Source organism: Oryctolagus cuniculus, chromosome 4 (assembly GCF_964237555.1).
Source record: "Oryctolagus cuniculus chromosome 4, mOryCun1.1, whole genome shotgun sequence".
Taxonomy (NCBI): domain Eukaryota; kingdom Metazoa; phylum Chordata; class Mammalia; order Lagomorpha; family Leporidae; genus Oryctolagus; species Oryctolagus cuniculus.
The window spans coordinates 79,251,083-79,269,371 of record NC_091435.1 but is presented as its reverse complement, the minus strand read 5'-3'; the positions used below and the strand labels follow the sequence as shown (position 1 = coordinate 79,269,371).

Here is an 18,289-nt window from a genome sequence, read left to right as displayed (position 1 = left end):
CGACAGCACTGGGGCGGAACTGCACTGTAGAGCCTGCAGCTGGGGTCTGGGAAGCTCCTGCCCGAGCCCTGGCCGCCGAAGGTCACAGTGGATCACTGTTCCCCGCCACAGTGACACTCCCCAAGGGTGTGCTCCTCTCCCCTGCCCAGGGCCAGCTGGGGGAGCAGCTTCCTGTCCCGGCCTGTCCTGCCCGAGCACACACTGGCCAGGCACTGAGAGCCCCGGTCACCTGCTGGCTCGTCTGCCCTGCTCTTCTCCCAGGGTGCTCGTCCACGTGGGTCTGCCGAGTCCGCTGGCCACGCCCTGGGAAGGTCTGCTCCACAAAGGCGAGCGCTCCTCTCCGGGGCTACACAGCAGTCGGCAGGGCACTCAGCAGGCCTCTAGAAATCACCTGACTGACTGAGTGAATGAGTGAATGAATGAAGGTGTCAGTCACATTGCTGCTGGGATGACTGTGTGCATGGTCGGCTTCTGGGGTGCTGTCTACTGAGCTCCAGGGACTCCTGCCCAGTGGCGGCGCCCCTGCACGCCTGCCGCTCGGTGTGTGTGGGTATGTGCACGTAGGCATGTATTAATTGTTTGATGTAGACAATGCAAGGCATAAGAGTTCAAGAAGGGGAGAAAATTACCCAAGCTCGGAGATGTAAAAGGATCTGGGTTGACAGATTAAGTACAATTAATTGATCTACTGCCCTCCTGCCTCTCTTCCTCCTCCCCCAGCCAGGGACCAAGGCTCTGCAGAGAAAGGAGACAAAGGCAGTGAGCAGGGAGATGAGTGCTTTGCTAGAACTGAGGGCGGGGGAGAAGGCCAGCCTGGATCAAGAAGAATGGTCTTGGCCATGCAAAGGCCCTGCCTTGGCCCTGTCCTCAGGCACCAGGCATCAGTCTGCCGGGAGGCTGGGCCCTGCCTCCCCCTGCCCGTTCCCACACGGTGTTCCAGGGAGCAAGGCATCAGGGCCACCCACCTTTTACATCCCGGCCACTCGCCTCTGTGGAGAGCATGCAGGGCAAGATCAGAGGCTGCACACACTTCCCTCCCTGCCCCAAACCCCACCTCCCACCCCCAGACACACATGCATGGCGTTTCCATGGGATGTGCTGCCATCTGACGTGGCTGCAGCAGGTGCATAGCGTGGTGTTGGCTAGACCTTCAAGCACTCTAATAACCATCCAAGAGACTGGGACCTACACCCCTGGGAGCCAGGCCCAGAGACGACAGGTGGGGGGTGAGAGCAGGAAGAAAGAGAAGAAATGGCTGGGGTCAGTGCTGTGGTGTACGGGGTAAAATAGCCGTCTGCTGTGCCAGCATCCTATATGGGTGACAAGATTTATTTATAAAGGAGCAAACACTAAATTCCAATAATTTTGAGAAGAAAATGTAAGACTTCAAAAACACGTTACACCTGCCTTGGAAGGTCTCTAATCTTACATCTGGGGAGCCATTGCTGCTCCAGGGAAATCAAGCAGATGGGAAAAAAACAGCAAGGAAGGAAGAAAATGTGTTAGGCAATGACCTTGAGCCCCCAGGAAATGAAAGTAGCGAGCCCCTGGTTGGATGGTCTTGCCCCCAGTTTAGGAAGCCTTCGGCAATTAGCATAGCAGGCCTGACGTCTGGGGCTGGCGCCTGCCCAACTTCCCAGGCAGCAGCACTGCGGGCCAAGGACCAGCCCGAGCACCAGGCGGGCAGGGCACTGAAGGAATACCAACTCCCTCACACACAACCCACTTAACAGCTGGACAACCGCCACCAGCCAAACCGAGTGTGGCTGCTGAGATCTGAGCCAGGAGGTGGAGTCAGGGGCTGGGGTGGCGGGGAGGAAAGCTGATGAGGTCCTGGAACCAGGGAGAAAACCAATTGCGCAGGCAGTGTGTGTGTGTGTGTGTGTGTGTGCGCGTGCGCGCGTGTGCCTGCAGGTGCACGTTCTGAAAAGGGAGGGAAGCACTAGAGAAGGGAAAAGAAAGCAAGAGAAATACCCACGGGGAGGAGAAAGGAGGCTCAAAGAACAGGCGAGGCAGGGACCAGTTCCCTCTGGGAAGAGGCAATGGAAATAGTACGGGGAGAGGAAATACGGGGAGAGAAGCCGGGTGGGGAGGGACAGGAGATGCCCAGAACTAGGAGGGACACAGGAGAGAGAGAGCCCCGGCAACTGGAAGGCACGCAGCAGGCCCGGCAGCCGCTGGCATTTTCCAAACCAGGCTACTTAGGGATGACAGCAACTTGGAAGGCTCCACTCTACGCTTCACAGGAGATTAAACTGCAGGCCCAAGTGTTTCGCCAGGTTCCACGGCTATTTGATGCCATGGCCCGGGACTCAACACCAGGCTCTCTACAAATTCCACAGCACCCTGTGTTTCTTCAGGGTCGCAGCCAGACCCCCCGGGGCCTGGGGCTCACCAGGGATCCCGACCCCATGCACAGTTATTGAATGAACAAACATTCCATTTCTTCCCCTCCAGGCTCTTCCTGAACAATCCTGCCCAGACGAACCAGGTACTTCACGTTCAAATCACGTTTTCTACTCCAGAACTTTCAGTTGCCAGATTCTTACCATGGCCATTTATGGAGAGGATTTGCGCCACTGTCCCACGTTACAGAGAATAAGGGCTCAGGCTAACCACCTCGTGTGGTCGCGGGGTTAGTCACCTTCACCCCAGCGCCCTTCCCCTGGGCACCTGCAAAGACTCCTCAGCATCAGGGTGGTGTCTCTCCCCTCCAGATTCTCCCTGTTCTCTTCCCCGGCAAAGCAATGTGCTCACCCCTAACCTCCTGCTCACCCCCACTCAAGCCCTGGCTCCCCCATTCTCTAACCTGCTGCTGCCAGGGCAGAAGGCAGAGCCGGAAAGGACGAGCCCGGGGAGGTGTGTGCCGCTGACCATCGGCTGTTTCACTGCAGCAGGGTAGGGGGAGCAGAAGGGCTCCGTGCTGCCTCTGGCCTCCTGTGCACACAGCAGCACTTCCGCCCATCCTTGGGAGCGTCCCGTTCCCAGACCCACGCAGACGGATGCAAGCCCTTGGGATGACAGCAGGAGCTGTCACTGCAGAGTCAACACGGTGGGCTCCTCTGAGCACTGGCGGGGCAAGGTGAGAGAGTGGGACAAGCGGGGAGAGCGGACAAGGGCAGAAGCCAGCTCATGGCCTTGGGGTCTCCTTGTCCAAGAGCAGCCCCCGTGAGCTGCCATGCAGACCGGAGCCAGACTTCTGTGCCCTGGGCTGCTGGGGGAAGCTTTATCTGCCTCCTGCCTCCAATTCCAAATGCTGACCCAGGTATCTCTGCTCTGGCATAATCCGTAATCCGCCTACTCATCTCAGCTCCTGGACAAACCACCTACGGTTTCATTTTATACTTCCGCTTAGTGGGATAAGGTCAAGAAATTGACAGGCCACTAGATGGAACAATGTGCCCTTTGGTGCTGAGGTCTGAGCTTGGCCCCCGACCAGACTGGGGCTTTAGCACTTCAGCTTTCACAGGCTTTTCCCACCGGCACTTCCGTTTACTGCAGACTCCAAGTCTCCAAGCCTCGGCCCTGAATTCTAACTTCCTAGGCTGTCTTCACCTGGCCCTGCTGTCCTCCCGCCTGGCCTGTGGTTAGAGGTGGACACTGGCCCCCACACGCAGAGCCAGCCGGGGGCCGTGGCACAGGGCACCATGGGATGGAAAGCCAGGGCGCTCTGGACACGTGGGACTCTGAGCGCTCTGCCCCGTGTGTGGACTTCACCGCCTCTGCACTGCTCTTTTTCACTTCGCCAGTCAGGATTAAGGGACTCCTCCTGCAGACACGGAACCCCTGTGGACAGTGTATGTCCCTGGCATGCCGAGCACAGTGCTCTGAGGCCGCCCCCTCCTCGCAGGCTGTGCTCCCCAGGACGCTGCGTGTCCCCACAGCATGCAGGAAGTGCCTGGGGCTGTCTGCTAAAGGCACCCAGGTGGAGGAGCTGGCCACTAACCCAAAGCACCTGGGTCCACTTCTGCCACCTGCGTGCCTCCCAGAATTCCCTCTGGTGCGGCTCTGTCACTGTGACAGAACTGCTATCATCTTCACAGAAACACCAAAGCATTATTCCCTGCAATAGGCCTTGCCTCTCTGCCAGTCACACAGCACACTGGCAAAACACGGCAGACAGACAGACAGACAGCAGGAAGACAGGACGAGAGCTAACTGGCTGAGGTCTCGCCAGTGCTGTGGTACAGGCCGGCAAAGCTGCTGCCTGCCATGCCTGCGGCTGCTCCACTTCTGACCCAGCTCCCTGCTGATGTGCCTGGGAAAGCTGAGGATGGCCCAGGTACTTAGGCCTCTGCCATCCCTGTAGGAAACCCAGGTGGAATTTCTGGCTCCTGACTTTGGCCTGGTCCAGCTCCAGCCATTGTGGCCATTTGGACAGTAAAACAGTGGATGGAAGATCTTCCTAGTCTCTGTCTTTCCCTCTGTCTCTGTAACTCAGAATAAATAAATCTTAAAAAAAGAGATTTCCCCGGCCACCTGGTGAGCAGTCTTTCCTGATCTGGAGGTGCGAGGACACACACACCCCCTTACAGCACACACCATCTGGTCTCATTCAAAGCTTGGTCAAAATACACATCTCCTTCCGGCCTCTCCAACTAAGGCAGACCAAGCTTGAGGTCATGAGCTGATCCACCAGCTTTGTCCCCAAAGCCCTGGTGATACAGGGACCTGCTTGGAGGTGACTGCTGAGTATCCAGGGGTGGGGGGTGTCTCTCTTGGCAGGTGACCCCCTGCCCACAGCCCGCGCCAGGCCTGGGACTCACCCACAGTCCACCCAGCAGATGGTGCCTTGTCCTTTTACTGCCTGGGCCACGGTGGACAATAACTTGAGATGACTTTGAGCTGCCGCCTCTGAAAGAAACAAAATAGTCAACATTTGTGCCCCAGTGCCCCAGGGCCCCCTGCCCTCTTCCCTGAGGGGTGGGGGAGGAAGCAGAGCAGTCCCAGAGTGGGCGGAGCAGTCCTGAGCTCAGGTTAAGACACCTGTCTCCATGCTGCAGGAAGTCCCGGCTCCTCTCCAAAACCCAAGCCTGCCAGCCACGGGCTTCCTCTCCGACACAGAGCCTCCCACTCCCTGCCCTGCAAACCACACTGGCGCCCTCTCTTCCAAGGGCCTCTGAGCCAAGGCCTTAGCTGCCGTACAAGCTCTGACTCAGGTCCTTCCCATGTGCAACAGTTATAATGCTATCAGGGAAGGCAGGCACGACTTTGCCAGGTCCACTCCCCTCTGCCCTGGTACCCCAGCTGGGAGCTGATGCGAGCTGGGAGCTGACCCTGCCTTGCCCTCTGCCAGGAGCTCAGTGCAAGCTGAGGCCCAGATGTGACACCAGCCTCCCCTGGACCAATGGCACGTGTAGCCAGGTCACGGTACACAGCCCACTGCCCCAGCAGTCCCAGGGGAGGGGCTGGTCATGGCAGCGTCTCTAGGGTCAGCTGCAGGCACACGGACCACGCCCCATGGAAGCTTCTCACTGGTCTGGGTGTCAATCCCCATGGGTCTGGGCAAAGCACCCGGATTCTACCGTGGGAGGACAGGGGCAGTGGCCGGGATCTCAACCCTGTGATTGATCCCTGCCTGCGGCCGACTCCTGGGTCACCTTTCCCCTGGTGACACCCGTGAGCTCACTCAGAAGCGCCTGCCAGGCAGATGCTGATGGGGAGAGCCATCCACTGCCTTCTCCAGCCAAAGCCCTAGGATACTTCCCAAAGCCAAGCTGAGCTGATGTTCTGAATTACGTGCCCCAGTGTGCAGACTGGGAGCGGCCCGTGAATACAAAGCATGGCGAGCCTTTCGCAGGCACGAACGGGGAGGCATCACAGCAGGGCCCTGCACGGCGGCACTCAAGAGGCGCTCCCAGGGATCCACCGCCAGGATAGCAGTGGGAGGGAGAGCTCCCCCACTCCAGCCCCGAGTGTTCCACAGTGCAGACACAGGGCTCAGGGGGCAGGGAGGGGAGAACTCAGCAGGGCAATGTGAAGGAGCAGGCCCCATCCCTGCCTTTCAGCACTGGGAAGGAAGCAGGCTTGGGGACGCCAAGGAAGAGGAGAAAGCCTGGTTTCGGTGCTGCTCTAGAAAACTCATCAATTCTGGAGCGGCAGGCAGGCAGGTCAGAGAATCGCCCAGGCCTTGCTGCCCAGCACCCCAAGCGGGAGGAGTCTGTAAGTGGCGGGGCTCAGGGCTCCACTGTCAGCAGGGGCAGGGGCTGGGTGAGGAGGGGGAGGCGGCAAGGGCACCCAGGCCCTGCCCCCAGCCCCACATGACCCTGCCACAAGGCCCCATCTCCCCGCGCTGCAGCTCACTGCAAGGACTTCCTGGTCTCAAGCCGACCCTGCAGAACGAACTTGCTTCAGGTAGCTCAGAGGACCGGCCCAGCCCCACCCTCCACCGGACAGTGGAATCAGTCGAGTCTGTTTCTCCCTAAGCTTCTCTGTCCTCGTGTAAACTCCATGCCATCTGACAACTGGCATCGGCTGCCTGCTGTGTGGCAGAGGAACATGGGAGGCTGCCCCACCGAAGCACCTTGTGGCATCTCTGTGAAACACCGAGCTTTGCTCGTGGGCTCTGCCCCAGAGAAGGGACCAAGCACGGCCTGCACGGACGACCACCCCAGCTCCAGGGGCATCCACGGGGCCTGGGCCCTGCACCTCCAGCCTCAAGAAGACACACTGCTTCCACCTCGCCTCGGTGTTCCCATCTGCTGACAGCAGGGGCTGCTTGTGGCATGCTGGCTCAGGGAGCGTGTGCCAGGCCCTGGGAGGGGAAGGAACAGCAAGTGGAAGGGGAAGAGCCATGTGCCAGGGGTGCTTGAAGGGCACAGGCTTCAGGAGGGACACACGCTCAAGAACATCCATCAGGCCCAAGTGCCAGTGAGCACTGCAGACTGCACTGCCAGGGAGAGCTGCGCCCGGAACTGGCCCAACCACGGGCAGCCGCTTCTCCGGGGGCACAGGACACTTGGCATCCGCAGGAGCAGCGAGAAACACTTCACTCTGCTGGAACAGCACCAACCGTCAGCCACTCACCCTTCCCCAAAGGCTCTGCCAAGAGCCAAGCCAACCTCTCCCCGCCTCTCCGCCCATGCCAGCCTCAAGGTCAGAAGACAGACAGGGCCCGGCTCCTGCCCCTCTAGAAGCTGCTATGTCGTGAGCTTAGAGTCTGCTTCCAGTTCGGTCTTGCATCTGACCCCAGAGTGGGACCAAAGGGGGCCGGGCAGGGGCAGGGCTGCCGGCCTGGGACCAACTCACCAGGCCACAGGCCAGCCTAGGACTCAATCAGCTTCCTGAGCAGGAGGCTGCAGCCTCCCTCCCCTCCTGGTGTCAGTCCTGCCATTTCCCAGGGCCCACTGCCGCCCGCCCCTCCTGGCTCATCCCATCTGACGCCACGGGGGTCTCAAGGCCGGGGTGCTCACCTGACTTGGAGTAAAGCACTAGTATGTTATTCCGGGTCCTGAGAAGCTTTTTCAAGTCCTTGGGGTCGGAGATTCTCTCAATGAGCGAGGAGACCTTCGCCGAGGACAGCCAGGTCAGCAGCGCCAACTGGGGATCAAGGAGACAAGGAGTGAGTCCCTGCTTCCAGCCTGGCCCAAGGAGGAGGTGGAGCCTACTGATGCGTTGGCCAGAGCACGCTTTGCTTCCAGGGAAGGAGGGCAAAACCCCACCTCTCAGGGCTATGCTGCAGGGACCCCACCCAACTCACCCGCCCACCCTCTCCATGCACTGTCACTAGTTTGCATGCCCTGCACACGTTCACATGCATGCTGCATCCTTACCCATCAGTCAGGCGCTCCATGTCTGTATTCTACACACAGCCCTAAAGGCCACACACTGGAGCAATGTGAAAAACTCCATCCCACCTAGAGGCACCAAAGCCTAACACCCCAACCCCAACCCCGAGAAGTCAGATCACCCTTGAATGTTCAGAATGGGAAAGTGTAGAGAGGTTTTCAGCTTTTTTTTTTTTTTTTCCCCACTCAGTCACGTGATATCAGACCAACAAGATACGCACCGGCTCTGTCTCCCAGAGAATCTGGGAGACCTTGGGAACTGGGGGTATCAGCACTTCTGCAGGCACAGGGCAGGGTGGGCTGAATACAGTGGGAGGGAGGGGGTGAGCATAGCAGATGCCCCACTCAGCCCACCTGTGGATGACCATGCAGAAGTTCCACTGGGAGCAGCAGGTGTGGCAGGGTGGGAGGAGGGGAAGGACCACCCTTAGAGAAAAGAAGGGGATCAGGGGAAAGTATACAAAGTCTGCGCCTTGAGAACACCCCTCCCTCCAAGCCACCCCCCACAGCATTACCTTTCTTTTCCCAGGATGCTGCCTGTCAGGCTCATTCCCCAGGCAAGAGATTACAGAATTCTTCCCTGGGGAAACCGAGGAGCACAAGAAAAACAGCCCAAAGGCAGTGATTAAGAGACCCTCCAGGGAGCGCAGCCGAGTCCCCACTCAGGTCTCTGGTGCAGGCGCTCCAAGCAGACGAGCGCCCTCCACTAGCCCTCTGTCTCAGCACAAGAGATGGCCCCAAACAAACCAGTGGGAAGATGAAACTCAGAAGGAAGGGAAATGAAGAGAACAAAAGAAAACAACAAAAGTGCCACCACTGTTCTCAGAGACATAATATGCATCCATAAAATAAGAATCAAATGCTATGGAAAAGGAACAGTCACAGAGAACGAGAAGAAGTCTCAGAAAGCAAAATTATCATAGATACAATCAGGGCTGGATATGGAATCAAACAAAATTTTCTTAGAAACTAAAACAAGAACGGTCAGCGCTGCAGCGCAGTGGGTTAAAGTCCCAGCCTGCAGTGCTGGCATCCCATTGGAACGCTGCTTCAAGTCTTAGCTGCTCCACTTCCAATCCAGCTCCCTGCTAATGTGCACAGGAAAGCAGTGGAAGATGGCCCAAGTCCTTGGACCCCTGCCACCCATGTGGGAGACCCGGATGGAGTTCCTGGCTCCTGACTTCAGCCTGGTCCAGCTCTGGCAGTTGTAGCCATCCGGGGAGTGAAACAGCAGATGGATGATCTCTCTCTGTGTCTTTCCCTCTCTCTCTCTGTGTCACTCTGCCTTTCAAATATATAAAATATTTAAAAAGAAGGAAGGAAGAGGGAGGGAGGAAGAAAACAAGAAATAATGAGGGCTGAAAACAGAATTGGAAGAACATTCTTAGAAAGTAAAACAAGAAGCCGGCGCCGTGGCTCAATAGGCTAGTCCTCCACCTTGCGGCGCCGGCACACCGGGTTCTAGTCCCGGTTGGGGCGCCGGATTCTGTCCCGGTTGCCCCTCTTCCAGGCCAGCTCTCTGCTATGGCCAGGGAGTGCAGTGGAGGATGGCCCAGGTGCTTGGGCCCTGCACCCCATGGGAGACCAGGAAAAGCACCTGGCTCCTGGCTCCTGCCATCGGATCAGCGCGGTGCGCCGGCTGCAGCGGCGGCCATTGGAGGGTGATCCAACGGCAAAGGAAGACCTTTCTCTCTCTGTCTCTCTCTCTCACTGTCCACTCTGCCTGTCAAAAAAAAAAAGAAAGTAAAACAAGAAATAAAAACATCAAGAAATAAAAGAGGACAGAAGAAAAATAAGACAATGTATCCATTAAGTGCAAGAACCAGCTTAAAGAAGCTCCAAGAAAACAGAAGATCGGAAATTACACACAAAAATTAAAAGTTCAAGAAAATGTCACAGAACTGAAAGATCAGTCTCCAGCAGAGAAGGCTCAGCACGATGATTAAAAAAAAAAAAAAAAGACTCTCCCTGGGGTACTTCACTGAAAGCTTTCCAAACACTGCTGACAAAGCGATCCTACAAGTTTCCAATAGAAGCAAACACCACACCCAAGAGAGCAGGTGTCAGAGGAGTCAGGGCCCCAGCAGGCAAGGACTCGTCACCTCCACAGTCATCTGGGAGCACGGTTTCCAACTGGAGTTCTGCAACCAGCCCCGCTCTCCAGCAACTGTGAACATCGATTTACTCTAACAGGTGCACAATGTAGTGTGAAGGCCGCCTCTCTCAAGACGCTCCTGGAACCCTTGCTCCAGCAAACCAGGAAGGAAATGAAAAACGAGGGGGGCAGGAACCAGAGAAAAAAAGGATCCAACAGAAGAAAAAGAGGCGAGGAGAGACCCAGGGGGCATCGGGGACTGCAGCTGCCCGGCAGCCTGCAGAGCAAGCAGCCCAGGAGGGAGCAGGCACACAGGGTCGTGGAGGAATGTGGTCAGTAAGATGAAGCAACTACAGGGGCTGGTGCTGTGACATAACAGGTAAAGCCTCCGCCTGTAGGGCCAGCATCCCACATGGATGCAGATTTGTGTCCCAGCTGCTCCACTTCGGATCCAGCTCTCTGCTGATGTGCCTGGGAAAGCAGTAGAAGATGGCCCAAGTCCTTGGGCCCCTGCACCCACATGAGAGACCTGGAAGAAGCTCCTGGTTCCTGGCTTTGGATCAGCCTAGCTCCGGCTGTTATGGGCATTTGGGGAGTGAACCAGTAGATGGGAAGATCTCTCCCTCTCTCTCTCTGTCTCTGCCTCTCTGTAACTCTGCCTTTCAAATAAATACATAAATCTTTTTGACAGGCAGAGTGGACAGTGAGAGAGAGAGAGACAGAGAGAAAGGTCTTCCTTTGCCGTTGGTTCACCCTCCAATGGCCGCCGCGGCTGGCACGCTGCGGCCGGCGCACCACGCTGATCTGATGGCAGGAGCCAGGAGCCAGGTGCTTTTCCTGGTCTCCCATGGGGTGCAGGGCCCAAGCACTTGGGCCATCCTCCACTGCACTCCCGGGCCACAGCAGAGAGCTGGCCTGCAAGAGGGGCAACCGGGACAGAATCCGGTGCCCCAACCGGGACTAGAACCCGGTGTGCTGGCGCCGCTAGGCGGAGGATTAGCCTAGTGAGCCGCGGCGCCGGCCCTACAATACAATCTTCTGCCCCACATGACACACATGACAGAGCCCACGATTAGGTGGAGCCAGGGTCTGAACTCCCAGTCTCTCTGACCTGACCATCTCCTGTCCCTGTGCAACCCAAGGTGAGTCTGAGCACTTCCTCTCGAGAGCTAAGGCGCTCAGGCAATGCCACCCAGCCCTTCGGAGGCTGAGCGACTGGTGTCTGACGCACAGATGACAACACCTCCCTCAGGGATCTGCTGCGAGGCTGGGACGGCTAAGTTATTGAACGGCGCCTGAGAAGTCATAAAGCATGCTGATAGCACCAGTACAAACTTGCAGCTCAGCAGAGTGGGAGACAGAAACAAGCCCATGTTCTGGAGTGTCTAAATATAACCCGCCTGGGGATTCAGAAGTTCCTTCCTCCCGGAGTGAAGCCACCCAGGAGGAGGAGTCAGGGAGCCCTTTGTCCCCATGCCACCATGCCAGAGCTGGGTGTGACGCCTGGGGAGCCACTGCCCTTCTGCTGGCCACCTTAAGAGCCCACCTGAAGGTTCAGCCAGGTTGCTTATTATCCATTATCCTGCTGTTCCCGGAGAGCTAATGGACTTCAGGCTAAAGAGCCGAAGCTCAAATGCACACGATGATGAAGGGGGTTAAAAAAAAAGAATCTGCTGGAAAAATACACCTTGACTCACTGCTCTGTTTTTAGTCCTCAGACACTCTGACCAGTTGAGAAAAACAACAGCGCTGGGCCAGCACACCAGGACTCTGACCCACAGGCCGAGCCCTGCCTGAGCCTGGCAGGCACCTGTGCTTCCAGACTGCAGAGAACGGAGGACAGGGAGAGAGGGCGAGCCCAGAGCACAGCCACAGAGATGGGCACACCCTCAGCTTCCTTCCTGAAGGCCAACAGATCCTAACCAAGGCTCCACCTGATGCTCAACAAACCACCTGCTGGCCAGGCACCGAAGTCTCAACATCTGCTGTCACACGGTAGAGAACTTGAATTCAACCAGAAAAATGCCAAGCAAACACACCTTGTGTGGAACCACCGCGGGGCAGGGCGGGAGGCTGCACGGGAACTGGGCACCCCAGCAGCTGGCCTGGCTTACAGGTCCCCAGGAAGGGTCTGCCGCCTCCACACCCCCATTCCTGCCCCCAGGGGCCACCAAAAGCCCTGGGGAAATGTCTGTCCTGCTGGACAACCGTGACAAATGACACCCATTGTCACACGCCTGGCCTGTGGAGTCACCAAAAGCAGCCTCCCCCATCCGCAGGACCGTGGTAATGGTGTCTAAAAATAGCACATGGAAAACTCCAGAAATGAACAATTCCTAAGTTGGAAAACACACGCTGTTCTGAGCAGCATGAGGAAGTTTCAAGTCATCCCACTTCGTCTCACCTGGGATGCCAATCAACCTTTCGTATCCCACCCATTAGCCACTAAGTAACCACCTTGGTTATCAGCTATCACAGTGCTGTGTTATTTTCCTTAATAACAGCCCCAACGTGTAAGAGCAGTGATGCTGGCCTTTCCATTACAGTGCATTGTTATAACTGCTCTATTTTATTAGTAGACATTGCTGTTAACATTAAACTGTATCACAGGCAGGTACAGGAAGAAACAGCATTTGTAGGACTTGGTACTGTCCACAATTTCAGGCACTCACAGGGGGTCCTGGAATGTAAGGCTCTCAGAGTAGGGTGGGAGCGCTACTGCACAAGGCGAGTCCCTCACAGCTCTGGGGAAGCCCACAAAGGACCATGGACATCAGACAGCCCACAGTGCAGGGAAGCTCTGGCTTGCAGCTGTGGGAGAGGGAGGTGGGTCTGGGCCAGGGGCCTTGAAGGTCGAGCACAAGAGCTGGTCTGTGCAGGAAACAAGGGGCAGCATCACTGACCGCCCAGCAGCAGAGTGAAGGATGAACTCGGTGTTAGAAACTTGTCTGCCCATGACCTCAGACGGGGCAGCAGCCAGGGAGGCTGCAGGTGGAGGGACCGGCAGAGTGGCTGCACAGGGGAGAGAAACAGCCCCCGTGGGAGAGACAACAAAACTCAAGGATTGCTTACAGGTGAGTACAGAAGGAAGGATTCTGGGCAGGCAGAGAGGCACGAGGCCCGAGGACTACAGAGGAGGAGGCTGCACCCTGAGGCCTCCGGAGATGCAGGCCCGCAGGCTGGGCCAGGAGCTGCCAGGTAAAGGAAGCAGGAAGCGCGAGCAGGCCACGTTCAGAGGGAGAGCACAGGGAATTGGCTCAGACAGGAGGCGGGAGGTGGGCTGAAGACACAGGTGAGGGGGGCCGGGGCCAGGGCAGGGCCCCGGGGACATCTGGGAGAACACAGGCAGCAGGGTGTGGGGAGCCAGGAGCCGAGCAGGGAGGTGGATGGGGGCTTGTGGGCACAAGGAGCGGGGTGTGCCTGGGGAGGCAGGATGTGCAGCTCTGTGAGCAGGAGAGGAAGCATGTGCAGGACGGCAGCCCCCCACCCCCCGCAATCCAGGGAGATGAGGTGCAAAGAGCTAAGTTAGGAGGCTCAGCATCTTCACCTCGTGCCTGGCCTCGCGCAGGCCTCACCCTAGCAGCAGTGGGAGGCCCTCCTGCAGCTGCGACCACGCCCCTCCGCATGGCGCAGGCTGCTGCCACCTTCCCAGTGGGCCATGCCTTCCTTCCCTGACCGTGCAGCTCCAGGAGCCTCGGCAGCCTTGCCAAGCGCCTTCCTACAGACTCCCGTAAGTCACAGTCACCAACCTTGAGAACAACAATAACAACGTTAATGATGCGTGCACGATCGGGAGGGAGGGGGCATTGCTCCTGGGCTTGGCAGCACTCGGCGTTCTCGGTCAATTGCTCTAGAGGTAGAGAAGAGAAAAAAAGGCCCCTTTGTTCTGCATGCAAACCCTCTGTGACCTCCTCCCGCCAATGATCGCCGCGCTCTGCTCAGCAGTACTCAGTTGCTAGCGTCTTGACATCAGGGCTGAGCTGCCGGGCACCAGGCAGCTCCCCTGCTCATGCTGTTGGGGAACACAGGGCCCCTAAAAAGAGGTCTTGGTCTGATCAGAAAACCAGCACCCTCATCCACTGTCAGAGACCAGGCCCGCAACTCCACTCACAGTGCCAGCACCCACCCTGCCACTGCCAGTCCCCTTTCACCTCAGCCCCTCTCCCATCGGGGCACAAGGCTCCCTGCAGAGCCCAGGAGCCCCTGGCACCGAGGCCCTCATCCAGCCTCCACCACAGCCGCAGCAGTGGGCGCAGGAGACTGTTCTTTGATCATCTTCCAGGCTCCCTACGGGGCTCGTGCCATAAGTGTCTGGCCACCCCAGGGCCTTGCAGACAGGTGGTATGGCACACCTCTGCCCCTTTGCAGTCTTCCACATACCACAGAAAGAGCAGTACCTTTGGAGTCAGACCTGGGGCAAATCCCGGTGTCCATGTGCCACCAATCCAGCGAGATGTCCATGAGGTTTTTGCCAGACCTCCAGGGACGAGGACAGTACCAGTGCCCACCTCTTGGGGCTGGCACAGGCTTCCAGGACGGAGGGAAAGGACACAAAGAACCGGACCTCATGCCTGGCACACGGAAGCACATGAGAATTGCTAACTGCCTTATTAGCGCACAGGGACAACAGTTAAGACGGGGACCACCTCTTCCTCTCGGGGGCCCTGCCTGCAATCAGGCAGACCAGCAGGAAGGAGCGGACACGTACACACAGGCAGCCTCAGAAAACCTGGCACCATCCCCCAGCTGCACGGCGACCCAGCTCGCGAGGTCACACAACGCCCCAGTCACTCCTTTACCCACCACGGTAACCCGGCAGGCGAGCACTCGCGCATCCCACACGAGAGAAGCAAACGGGCTACCAAGGTCACATACTAGGACCACTGCAGAGTCAGCATGAGCACTCGGGCCCCTGGCTTCCTGGCTGTGGGGGCTTCTTCCTTCAACCAAATAAGCTGCCTGGACCACCGCAACAGATGGGCCACGCCAGGCAGAAGGGGAGCCCCTCGTCCCTGGGTGGGGGCCCGGGCCAGGAGACACCCAACAGGGTCTGACACTACCTCTCTGCTCTCTGCCAGTCCAGAGGATGCCGGAGTCCAGCATGCTTCTCGGGGCCAGGAGCATGAAGATCCTTAAGTGGCAGTGTCCCCAGGCCTGTTCCCATATGTGGGGGTGGGGCTCCTGCCTGCACGGACCACACAGCACACACTGGGCTGCCGCCCACCCCCCACGAGCACCAGACCATGGGGAGGAGGGCACCGTGCTGCAGGATCAGCAGAGAACAGTCTCACCACATCGCACCCTCGGCTTTAAAAAGCTCCCGTGTCTGGGGTGCGTGCCAGCGCCCTCACTTTCCCCATCAGCGGCAGAGCCGTCTGTCATTGGAGATTTACTGTCCCCTGCAGACCGGGAAGCAGGGATCCTCAATTATGCAAAAGCACAAGCGACAGGAGCAAGCCCTGGGGCAGGACCTGGGGACTTAGGAGAAGCGGGGTATGGGGCACGGGGGACTCGACCCTCTTTTGCCGTCACCTGGCAAAAGTTGCCCTCCTTGTGCGCTGGGAGGCATGAAGAGAACGGTGTAACGTAGTGGAACCCACATTTTGCTCAAAATAGTTTGGAAATGTCAGAATCTAAAAGTCTAGATGCTCAAGAAGCTGGTGGGAGATGGAGCCAGGGAAAAGGTTAAAAATAGAAGAGGGCCTGAGCTCCAGGCTAGAGAGAGAGCCTGAGCTGGCCCAGAACTGCGGGGCAGGACCCGTGGGAGGAGCAGCGCACCCTGAGCTCTGCGCCCACTTTGGCGGTTCCTGGCCATGTGGCTTGCACAAGTTCTCTCTCCCCACCCCGGAAACCCCAGTTTCCTGCTCTGGAAAATGGATCGGCTGAAAGTGATTTTCAAGCTCCCTTCCAGCTGTGACATCTGGTAAAACTGTCCTCACAATCTCGAAACCACTCAGCTTCTCTGGGCACGAGGCCACCCACAAGAAAAGCCGCACCCCTCGGGCTCATTTGCAGCCAGAGTAGCCATTTGGCTAAATCCCAGTTCCTGGAATGTAAATGTGTTAAGTGGCACCTTTTAGGAATCGTCTCTAACAGACTATTTTTTTTTTAGTTCCTTTTTTTTTTTTTTAAGATTTATTTTTATTTATTTGAAAGAGTTACAGAGAGAGGTAGAGACAGAGAGAGAGAGAGACGGAGAGAGAGGTATTCCATCCACTGGTTCACTCCCCAAAAGGCCACAGCGGTCGGAGCTGGGTTCTATCCGAAGCCAGGAGCCAGGAGCTTCTTCTGGGTCTCCCACATGTGTGCAGGGGCCCAAGCACTTGGGCCATCTTCTACTGCTTTCCCAGGCCATAGCAGAGAGCTGGATTGGAAGTGGAGTAGCCGGGACTCAAACCAGTACACATATAGGATGCTGGTGCTACAGCCTGGGGCTTTAACCCACAGCGCCAGCCCCTAACAGACTTATTTTTAAGTAGTAATTCTGTTGTTTTTTTGCTTTTCCAAAAATTTATTATTTATTTATTTGAAAGACAGAGTTACTGAGAAAGGAGGAGACACAGAGAATCTTCTATCTACTGGTTCACTCCCCAAATGTTTGCTCTGGCTGAGGGCTACGTCAGGCCAAAGCCAGAAGCCCACAGCTTCTTCCAGGTCTCCCAAATGTGTGCAGGGGCCCAATCACTTGGGCCATCCTCCTCTGCTTTCCCAGGCACATTACCAGGGAGCTGGATCGGAAGTGGAGCAGCTGGGTCTTGAACCAGAGCCCACATGGGATGCCACGCTACAGACGGAAGCTTAATCTGGTATGCCACAATGCCAGTCCCCTCTAACAGACTTATATTCTGAGTTTTCTTGGTCCTTGCCTCCTCCTTCTCCATAGATGGAATGTGGACAAAATGGCTGGAACTCAATCAGCCAGCTTGAAACAATGAGGATGAAGGACTTGATTATAATGTGAAGGTAACAAGCCAGAAGATACCTGTGCCCTCAACATCATCCTTGCCCTGAACACTGCTCTCCAGACGTGTATGTGAGTGAGATCATCTTTGTAAGGAACTGTCAGTGTGAGTTTTCTGGCACACATCTGGAGTCCCTACTGGAACAAAAGCTTCAACTAGAAAGAAATCGTAGTCTCTGTTCCAGTCAGGATATTTCAAAGTGCCTAAAGCACCAAATCTTGCACTTTTAGAAAAGCTGTTTATGAGGACAGACGGGGAGACTGCAGGGCACTGACTCAGCCTGTGTTCCTGCAAATCTCCAAGCCTTTGCTGCGCCTGTTTTTAGCAGACAGCTTGCTCCCTGGGTGGCAGCTGCCCACACACAGAGGACAATCCAGTTGCCCACCTCGACCCTTTCACAGCAAGGACCAGTGCCATCCATGAAGAGGTTGGATGTCCCAGTGGAGGCTGGCTGGTTCCCTGACCCAGAAATCCCCTCAGCATTCCTCATGTGCCATCTCCTGCCTCCAGGTCACCCTCCGGGGCCTGGGACAGCTCAGCATGGCTGGTCCAGAGGCTGCAGAAACTCTAGGCTTTCATCCACAGGGGCCTGTGTCCTTGCACTGCCCTGCTCATTTCAAAGTTTAGATGCACCTGTCAGCCTGTCCCTCTCTGAAGGTGGCAAAGACACCCCCTACCCCTGGGGTCCCCGAGGTGAAATCCCACAGCTCCTCACATAGGACCACCAATCCGCGACGTCCTCGACTGTCTGCCCGGGTACAGCCACCTCAGTGTTCACAGAGCTCATCCCCAGGCAGGCAGCAGAGCGGGACAACTTGAGAAGAGTAATAGGCTACATTAGACCATAATTTATCCTTGGAAATAAATACCTACGCTTTCCCAAACCAACACAGAGGAAATTAATCTCAGCACAAATCTTCACGGGTGGGCCACCGTTCAGAGCAAAAAGAGAAAAAAAAAGAGAAAAGAAACAAAAGTTGACAAATACCATTAGTACCTCTCTTAAAATATACAGCCCAATTGCCACACACTGCTGGCAAAACCTCAGCCAGTACAAGTTTTCTGGAAAGCGGTTTGGCATCACCGATGGAGTATCTCCCAGGCGTTTACGCTCTCCGACTCGGTAATTCCACTGCTGGGAATCTGTCCTGAGGAAGTCAGCAGCAGTTCTGACAGATGTGACTCACGCAGTGTAACCTGTAAACAACCTACGTGTCCACCAGCTGGGGAGCGCTTGCCCAAATGGGAGTCAGAAGCCACTCCTCGAGTAACTCGGCCACTTCAGCGACGCTGTCAGACCGTGCAACACGAAACCATTTGTGTCTTAATGTTAGGTTTCAAAGAACAGAATTCCAAACACACAGGCTAGGGCCACAACTATCAACAGACAGAATCACACTCAGAGGAGAAAAGTAGTGAGACAAAGTAAGGCTTTATCCTGGGGT

At 56.6% G+C, this 18,289-nt stretch overlaps 1 protein-coding gene across 4 annotated transcripts in view; it reads right to left on the bottom strand.

Annotated features, from left to right (window-relative positions):
• PDIA5 (protein disulfide isomerase family A member 5) overlaps positions 1–18,289 on the bottom strand; it is an 89,884-nt gene that overhangs the window by 57,203 nt on the left and 14,392 nt on the right. For 3 of the 4 annotated variants that reach the window (XM_008266835.4, XM_070072206.1, XM_070072207.1), the window contains exons 2-3: positions 7,413–7,539; positions 4,767–4,854 (exon numbers count right to left, since the gene is read on the bottom strand). In XM_008266835.4, the coding sequence (XP_008265057.2) occupies positions 4,767–4,854; positions 7,413–7,539 (215 nt within the window). Of the gene's footprint in view, positions 1–4,766; positions 4,855–7,412; positions 7,540–14,279; positions 14,491–18,289 lie in introns of those variants that run through there. The other variant, XM_070072208.1, reaches the window with a different exon arrangement.